At 29.8% G+C, this 10362-nt stretch overlaps 1 protein-coding gene across 1 annotated transcript; it reads left to right on the top strand.

Annotated features, from left to right (window-relative positions):
* Positions 1-1541: 1541 nt before the first annotated feature.
* Positions 1542-3455, top strand: LOC144562134 (thiosulfate sulfurtransferase 16, chloroplastic-like). Its single transcript, XM_078311292.1, has 6 exons — positions 1542-1703; positions 1876-1998; positions 2192-2265; positions 2376-2446; positions 3037-3090; positions 3183-3455. The coding sequence occupies exons 1-6, from the start codon at positions 1687-1689 to the stop codon at positions 3270-3272; spliced, it is 429 nt and encodes a 142-aa protein (XP_078167418.1). The 5' UTR covers positions 1542-1686; the 3' UTR covers positions 3273-3455.
* Positions 3456-10362: the final 6907 nt, after the last annotated feature.

Genomic DNA, 10362 nt, shown 5'->3' with positions numbered 1-10362 from the left:
GAAATAATGAGATAAGAAATTATAATTTTTTATATTTTGTGATATTATGTACATGATGTATATAACATCTATATTTATTTTATTATATTTTTGGATTAAATGATATATGTTTATAAATTTATTTGATAATTATCATTGTCTGTTTTGTTATCCATTATATTTAATGGATAAGGGTAGAATATGAATAAGTTAATATTTAATGAGTAAAGCTAAAGTATGGATAGACTAATTTTATGTGGATATGTGTATAAAAATGTCTCAATCTGACTCGTACTGTATCCATTGATACACCTAATTTGTTCTCCTAAAGTAACTTAAAATTCGAGTTTGGATTTGAGCATGTCTGATCAAAATCCGAATCAATTCAGCCCAAGATCAAAATCCGGATGATCAATTTAAACCAAGTTAATATTTATGCATATTCTAATAAATTGTCCTGATCCAACTCAAACTTTGAGTTACTTTAGTTGGGGATCCGAATTCATAACAGTTTCTCAGCAAATAAAAAGAATGTGAGTGAGTGTGTCAAACAAAAGATAAATAGTTGAATACTATAATTTTGTCTTTTCCTGATTTGCCATTTTGTGGTCCTTTACTATTTTATCTTCCCCCTCAAATTCAATCATTACACACCAGAAATTGCTGGCTTCTTTAAAGAGCCACGAGACCCACGACACCTGTACCGCTTGCTGGTATACACGCCAATCTGGGTCCCTACGGCATACACCATCCCTCAATTCCGTCTAATCTCTTTCTAGAATTCAGTACGTAAAGTCTATGCAGATCAGTGTTGTAAATAACGGTATATGTTTGTCAGACATATATGGTATCGTTAAGTGATTAATTGAAAATAATTGATTGATTAGTCGGAAAAATTTACGACGGTTTAATTACCGCCAATGACTAATCGGTCGATTAATCAGCAAGTGGAGTTTTTGTTCAAAGGATTTTGGACAAAATCTCATCCAAAGTCAGTTGTAAATCGTTCGATTTGTGTTAAAATTTATACGGATGACTTAGATTTACATAGCTATTTAAAGTTATTAAGTTTTAAATATGTTGGTGCGAATCTTAAAGCAAATTAAAAGATAAAGTCCAGTTTTGAATGAGATTCTTTCCAAAGCCTTTTGAACAAAATCCAGTTCCTTAATCAGCTTAAACAGCCGTTTTTTACAACACTGATGGAGATTGGTCTCTTGGTAAATGCAACGAATGGGATCATACACATACAGCGGGAATAAGGGGCAGTCGGGTCAGAGCGATGCGCATTAAGATTCGGATACATAACTTTAAGATTTGTACATATTAAGTTTATATATCTTGATATGGATCAGACGGCTCCGACCAGACATTGGATTGTGCTGATTTGCGTCTAATTAACTTAACTATATCTAATAAGAGCTGTTTGGCCAATCAATTAAATGATCCATCAGCTTTTAACTTAATTAGATTCAGGTTCTCAAAGAAAAAAGAATACTCCAATAATGTGCTATAGTACTTACAATTAAACCATTATAAAGTCGTCGCCACCAAATCAGCAACTGACAAAACAAGAAATGATTAATTATCTTTCATTATGTTTCACAAGGAACCTTCATATATGGACTATAAAATACTCAAGGAACCAACTTCATTTCTTGTATCTAACACATATCTAGAATCTAGATCTTGCTTTGAAGAATCTTAATGGCTACCGCTGTAAGGTAAAAGAGAACATCTCTTCTTACTCTTTCCATTAAAACATAATTCCAATGCTTCACCCTCATCTTAATTTCTATCTCAAAAAAGAAAATTCCAATGCTTTACTTCTCTTGAGGCTTTATATTTGCATATATTACTTAATTTTTTTTTTCTCTTTATATGATCTATCAGTAGTTGTGCGTCTCCTTTAGTCGGGTCCATGAATGGTCTTCAGAGTTCGGAGGTAGCGGTGGTTACTATCGATGTGAGCACCGCGAAAGACCTCGTGCATTCTAAACATCTCTACTTGGATGTCAGGTTAGAATTACCTTAATTAACTGTGGAATTTCTTAAAGATCATTAATTAAGGTGAGAAAATATATATAGATAAGGAATCATGGGAATCATCATAAGATATAAATGATTACTTAAACTTTACAAGTATATATAAGAAGCATTTTTATTTTTTATTTCATTATATGATTTGTTTATTTTTTATTGTTCTTTGTAGAACACTTGAAGAGTTCGGTGAGGGACATTTGGAGAATTCAATTGTCGTGCCATACTTGTTTATCACACCACAAGGCATTTCTTATTGTATATATTTTATGTATAATTTTCTTCAATAATGTAAACTTGAGTGTCTCTTGTTGTGTGTTTTTCATGTTTTGTCCTTCATCTTTTTTGTAAACCAGGAAGGGAGAAAAATCCACAATTTCTTGAACAAGTTTTATCAGCATGCAAGAAGGAAGACAACATTATCGTGGTAAATTCAGATTTTCTTTTATTCATAGAGCAGACCCAGGGGCCTGTCTTTAATTTATTTAATTAGAAAAATTATAGTATTATCCAAAAATTGATTTGGAAAGAAATTCATTCTTAGTTTGTCATAAAAAATCATCCAGATTTTATACAAATTCAAATAGTTTTTTTTTTTTTAAATTGTTGCAAATTCAACAGCTTTGTTATCAAATATGAAAAAACAAACAATTGTAGCAATCAGTGGCGGAGCCACCATGTAACAAGGATAGACAATTATTGCCTACCCCTGAAATTTTAAAATCGGGTATGAAGTAGTATAAATATGTTAGCATGTCTACTTCTGAAAATTAGATTGTCTACCCATGTTCTTTGATAATTCATACTGCAATCCAATCGAACGAATTAAATTTCAAATTACGACTAATAATTGACTATAATTGTCCACTCCTGACTCAAATTCTGGCTACGGCAACACTATGCTCCGTGACACTGTTTTATTAATCAGTTTTCCAACTAATCTATTGTGCTTTCCTAATAATTAACTTACATCATGATTATATTTTTTTTTTTTCTTTCTCCATGCTAACAATGAAGGGATGCCGAAGTGGAGTGAGATCTCTTCAAGCTTCAGCTGAGCTTCTGAATGCTGTAAGTAATAATTATAACAAATTAAATCCAAACGAATAAAAAAAAAAGTTCCTTCTAGAAAATAACAATCGCTAAATTTTAAAAAATGATAGGGTTTCAAGAGCATAAAGAACATGGAAGGTGGCTATACTGCATGGGTGGCAAATGGGTTCGCTGTCAAACAACCCAAAAATAGCGTTTAAATATTTAATTAAGAGAAGCATTTACTTGTGCTTCTGCTATTGAAAGTGAGAATTATGTAGTGTATGCATGGTGTACTCCTTCCTAAGTGCTTCGAAGTATTAAAAAATGGGAAAAAAATAATAATATGATGCCTTTGTGCGCACAACTTTAAGTGACTCATTCAAGCTGCTTTTGTATGTACAACTTTATAATTCAAGCTGTGCATTAAATTAAGCGTGCTCCATTGCAGATGGCAATTAGCTGGGGGTCCAATTAGGCATTGCAATCAAACTAAAGTTTTATATCGGTTTGTTCGGTTTGTTTGGTTTTAAAAATCAATTGATTTATAATAAACCGAGTATATTAAGAAATAAGCATGAGTATTAAGAAATAAACCGAAATATTTAAAACAATTGATTAAAAATAAACCAGTGTATTAACAAATAAATCGGGGCAGTCCAGGTCAAATTCATAATATATAAAAGTTCGGTCGGTTCGGTTATTTCGGTTTTGAAATTTTCCAAATCAAATCAAACCGAAGTTATAATTCGGTTTTAAAAAGCAAACCAAACCGAACCATTAAACCGAAAAAACAAAACCATTTGATCCAAACTAATTAAGTTCGGTTCAAAACCAACTAATTAAACCGGACACAATGAACATCCTTAGTTGTGGGCTTGATGTTTTAATTTAATGGTCTTGGTCAGATCAGAATTGTTTATTATGCGGTTCGTCTGATCTAGTCTCCAGTATATGAAATCAATTTAGTGTTGCTATTGTTCTTGGAAGCTTATTATTATTGTTCAAGTACGTGAATTTATTTTTTATTTCGTGATATTAAACCCTATATTAGTTAATATTTAGATTAATTTTAATGTCGTGATGTATTATATAAAATTTAATTTATAAGTATATATTCATGCTAGAACTAATTTTCCGAACTTCGATCATTAAAAAATAATCTTTCATCGCAAACCTTATAGTTTTGCTCACATGCCCTCAAAAGCTCATAAATTGTATAGTGTGTTGTATCTATCATACATGTATAGGTTGTTAATTAATCAAGCCACCATCTCAAGAAACATGTATTGAAGAAAGATTAAAATCGAGAAAAATATTACAATTAAAATATAAAATAAAATAGTTATAGATATTTCAATAGACGATCACATAATAAATCAACTCAATTCGTATATTAAATTAGGTATACTACAAATCAATATTCTTGTATCAATATGACTAATAAGCGCATATTAGCCTGTGAATTTTTTTTTTTTCATGATTGAGTGAGGCTATGCCCCGCTATGGTACTCGGCATAGCGCATATTAGCCTATGCTATGGACTTAAATTTTTGGTTGAAAAATCTTAACGATTAATATGAACCATTAAATATGCTCTCCGTATAAATTAATACTTATAAACTAAATTTTTTATTTTTAATATTTTTAATAGTTTTTTAGATGGGTCAAAAATCACTTCCACCCATCTAAAAATTTAGTAAACAAAATCTAAAAAAAAAAAAAAAAATTAGTTTACAAATACATATTCATATTGATGAATCATATATTAAACGGTTTGAATTAAATGTTAAAATTTTGAAAATAAATTTTTTAATCTGCAGTAAGGACCAATCCGCACATGCATAGAACGATAACCTCGCTCCTCATAATTTGTACTGTTGGAGCCCATTTAGAGCTCACCTTTTTCAATGCAGTTACAACATGGATTAAACTTAATAGGCCCATAAAAGCCCAACATAAAGTCTACACGTCTTATTTGGGCCGTAAGTGTGAAAATGATTCTGGAGCTATCTTTTGATTAATGAACAAAAACCCGTTCATAACAAAATACTATAATTATAGTATGGAAGCAAGTTCTTAGTATTAATTTTTCATGAAATCTCTTGAATTTCAAACAGATGCTAATAAATTCGAATGTTAATTTCATTTGTGAGCCCAACATAAGCTAATATTTACAGTACCATGGTGTTACCAACTAGCTGAGATATTAGCAATCATTAAAGATTAAAAGAAAAAAAAAGACCTAATATTGAGAGAGAGAGATATATATATATATAGGGCACGGCTAAATTGCTGCAGGCAGCATTTCAGCGGAGGTGCTGCCGGGGCAATATCATAATTTGTGATGTTCAAACAACAAATCCAAACCGTTAGATGTTTAATCTATATTATAATCTACTTGGAGACCAAATTTTACATTTTTTGGAAATTTTTTACTATTTATTAAGCTGGTTTGAAAACCGCTGATTTCAGTAAATTTCTGCAACATTGAAATCAGCGGTTTTCAAACCAACTTAATAAATAGTAAAAAAATGAAAAAAATGAAAAATTTGGTCTCCAAGTAGATTATAATATAGATTAAACATCTAACGATTTGGATTTGTTGTTTGAACATCACAAATTACGATATTGCCCCGGCAGCACCTCCGCTAAAATGTTACCGGTAGCAATTTAGCCGTGCCATATATATATATATAGAGAGAGAGAGAGAGAGAGATGAGCTATGGTGCATTGCAATGCATGAACCCCCTATGCATTGCACTATAATCACGGATTTAAAGTCCAAACAACCGATCCGAACCGTTAGATGTTTAATCCATATTGAAATGTGCTTGGAGACCAAATTTTACATTTTTTGGAATTTTTTTACTATTTATTAAGCATTTTTGAAAATTGCTGTTTTGCTGTGAACAGTATAAAACAGTAAAATTTTCTGGACCATCAGATCAGCGACTTTCAAAATTGCTTAATAAATAGTAAAAAAATTCCAAAAAATGTAAAATTTGGTCCCCAAGCACATATTAATATGAAGAACAAGATGAACGGTTTGGATTGGTCGTTTGGACTATAAATCCATGATTTATAGTGCAATGCATAAGAGGGTTCATGCATTGCAATGCACCATAGCTCATCTCTCTCTCTCTATATATATATATATATATATAGAGTACGGCTAACGCGCTTCCTCTAGCATATGGGCCGAAATACTTCCGGTGGAAAGTTGAAATTTCAAAATCCAAAAAGTCGATCTGAACCGTTCATCTTCTTCTCCATATTAATATCTGCTTGGAGACCAAATTTTACATTTTTCTGAAATTTTTTACTATTTATTAAGCCATTTTGAAAATCGCTGATCCAACGGTAGCTTCTGATTTTTACTGTTTGGTAAACCACCGTTGGATCAGCAATTTTCAAAGTGGCTTAATAAATAGTAAAAAATTTCAGAAAAATGTAAAATTTGGTCTCCAAGCAGATATTAATATGGAGAAGAAGATGAACGGTTCAGATCGACTTTTTGGATTTTGAAATTTCAAATTTCCACCGGAAGCATTTCGGCCCATATGCTAGAGGAAGCGCGTTAATTAGCCGTACTATATATATATATATATATATATATATATATATAGGCTGTGGCTAATTTGCTGCCGGCAGCATTTCTGCCGACGGTGCTGCCACTGTTTTTTCTATTTTTTGTTGTTCAAACGATAAATCTAAACCGTTAGATGTTTAATCTATTTTATAATCTACTTGGAGACCAAATTTTACATTTTTTGGAATTTTTTTACTATATATTAAGCTGGTTTGAAAACCGCTGATTTCAATGCTGCAGAAATTTACTGAAATCAGCTGTTTTCAAACCAGCTTAATATATAGTAAAAAAATTCAAAAAAATGTAAAATTTGGTCTCCAAGTAGATTATAATATAGATTAAACATCTAACGGTTTGGATTTGTTATTTGGACATCACACGGCTAAATATAGACCCGGCAGCACCTCTGCCGAAATGCTGCCAGCAGCAATTTAGACAGACCCTATATATATATATATATATATATATATATATATATATATAATATGACGAGGGATCCACTTACAACATCTTATAACAATTCGGTTTTGTGATTTTCAAACGATCTAAGCCATTCAGCGTGATCTTTATATTAAAATGTACTTGTAGATCAAATTTACATTTTTTTTGAATTTTTTTACTATTTTATTAAATATTTTACAAAATTGTTGTTTTTAAATAAATCTGGAGCACTGAAAAAAGTTTTATAAAATACTTAATAAATATCATTTTGAACGGTTTGAATCGACTGTTTAGACTATAAAATCACAAAATTAAATTATTGTAAAATATTATAACTTTCGATACTCCTCATATAATATAAGCTAGTCTATGATTGAATGATATTGTTTTTCCACACGGAATATGGCATCACGGTCAAGCATTTTGGCCGCACATGCATCTCTGGAATTCACAAATGATGACCTAAAGTTTATAGATTTAGTTGTGAGCTTTCTTTGCAATCATATATGCACATGAACTATAATTGGAAACACGGTTTCTCTCTTTGTAGCTATTTTTGCATTGACCAAGTGTAGAATTGGGTTGGCCTACTGGTTACATCACAGTAAAATATGAGCAGGACATGAAGATTCTTTTCTAATTAATGTTGTCCCAGTAGTTTTTTCCAGACTTTAAAACTCTAACGCTATTAATCGTTTTTTTTTTTTATAATGATTCTAAATAGTTAGCTATGATTACGCTATAGATGTATTATAGTTTTTTTAGACCTTAAAAGTTATAGCGCTATAATCGCTATTTAGAATGCAATTTCTTTTCAAAATTAACTTGTCATGCCAAAATAATTACAGAACAAATTGGACATGAGTTCCAGAATGCTCTATTTTTCTCCAACCATATTGTATTAATATTTAATCGGCTTACCTAAATAGGGTTAATAAAGCATGTGATATGACAATGATGGTTCTGATAAGTTTGGTTAAATCTGTGACAAGGTAAAAAATGCTCTCACAGTTCCCTATGTCTAATTTTTGGGCTTAGTTTTGGCACCTTGTAGTCCCAAGTGATAGATTTGAAATTTCCATCTCAAAGTTTGTCTATGAATCTCATCAATTGGAGATGTTTGACGGTAAAATTGGGGAAAGATATTACCAACATTATTTTGACTGAATATAGTGCCGAAATTTTTATTTCTACAGTAATAAAGAAAAATAAATAAACATCTCAGATTTTAAAGATTTCAAAGAATACCCAGGTCACTCAGGTTTTATGTGGCTCTAAAGACTGGGTCCTCACAATGTTACTGCGGCTCCATTGTTTTTTTTTAAGTGCTTTGGAATTTGTGCTTTGAAAAATGATTAGAGAACCTTTTCGTAAAAAAGAAATATGTTTCGGTCCTAGTTAGTGAAGCTCGCTTAGAAATTAGAAGATGACTTTAATATTGTTACAAATTAGAGAATAATTATAATGTACTGATCTACTTTAACATTATTACTTTGTGTTTGTTTGTAAAGTTTTAATATGAACAGGATATTTATTCAGGTTATAAAAAACAAATAAATATACTTGTTTCGTTAAAATATTTAAAATTGGTTTTATTTTTTTTAAAAATCCAGATGTAAACGCTTAATTTGAATAATTTGCCATGTGTGAATTATTATATTGCTTCAGAGAAGAAATTCACTGCCAATATTTTAAAATTCCATCATAACCAACTCATTGTTTCAAAAGTAAAATTAATTCATATTTTGGAACGATAAATGTCAAAAGTTGATCATATTCTATTTTCTTAAATGTTGCATTCAAGTTAGAAGTCATAAATTATTGTATTCATGTGTACAAGTTATATAACTGTGCCATTAAAATTTAGTAAATTATGATTTTTTTTTCTCTCTGCTTCTTAATCTTGTACAACGAAGTTTATTAGTTTTTCAAAGACAATGTCTTCTGTGTAGGAAATCACAAGTTCAAAACCTGAATAAATATCTCTTATAAATATTAAATAGTTTTATTATTTGACTTCCAACCTTTACTAAAAAGTTTGTTGGTTTTTATTGTTAGTGCATTGTTTAAAAAATAACAAGATCAATGATTAATATATCTTATTTTCAAGTTAACTTTGAACTATATGAAAAAATTATGATTAAGATAGAGCACAAAAATTTGTCAATTGAACCCCTCTGGTTAAATGAATTCACAATTACTAGAATAATCTTCAGTATTATTAAAATTTTAATTTTTTTTTTTTTTTGCTTCAATTTCTTTCTTTTTTTTCCCTACTTGGAATCAATGTAAATTAAATATTTCAAATCAATCTATAGTCCATAGGACCATAAACATAATTAAATTTTACGATTAATTAATCGTATCATATCACTTATAGTTCATACTTTCCCTACTTGCATTTTTATGCCTTTCTCTTCACATTTATAAACATTATATGTATTTGATGTTTCTAAGTTATAATAAAACTCTACAATTCTTGCATATGTTTTTTCTGCAAAAATTTGCATGTAGCTAATCATGTTCTTTTTCGTAGTATATATTATTTTAGTATTTCAAGAAATATATTTATTTGCATTAAGAATCTACAAATGCAATGTTTATTTTTTTTTATAAAAATCATTTTATTTTAAAAGTAGAGTTTTCTTTTGATAGATATTTCTCATTACGGAGCGAACTTCAATAAACAATTTGAACTGCCTAACATGATCTCCTTATAAAAATGTGCTTGAATTCCAAATTTTACATTTTTTTAAATAGGAAAAAAAACACTTGATCTAAATATTTGGACCATTCAAAAATAGTTTTTTTTCTACCTATATAATAAAGATAGTAAAAGAACTCTAAAAAATGCAAAATTTGGCCTCCAACTAATTTTTTTATGTGAAAATCATATTGAGTGGTTCGAATCGGTTCTTTGAACTTTGAAAAATAAAGATGTTTATCCATAGTACGAACCAAAGTGTGCTATGCATATTACCTAGCCTGACTCAAGTATAAAATCTAACAATCAAATAAAGTATATTAACCACTTGCAAATTTATAAATTGGGTATATAACAATGAAAACTTTTGTTATATATCATTGGTACACCAAAAATGTATAGTAAAAAGTTTCAGTACAACTAGATGTACTTTTTAACCCTAAATACACTTTCGGTCTAGATTGTAAGTATACAATCCTACCGTGTAGTATATTGTTGGGTATCGATCCACAGGGAGTATGTTTAATTACTATGCTTAAACTTTAGTAATAAATTTCAGAAAATAAAATAAAGT

The sequence above is a fragment of the Carex rostrata genome, chromosome 11 (genome assembly GCF_964058835.1).
Source record: "Carex rostrata chromosome 11, lpCarRost1.2, whole genome shotgun sequence".
Lineage (NCBI taxonomy): Eukaryota > Viridiplantae > Streptophyta > Magnoliopsida > Poales > Cyperaceae > Carex > Carex rostrata.
The sequence above is the reverse complement of the archived record's forward strand: the minus strand, read 5'-3'. Positions and strand labels throughout refer to the sequence as shown.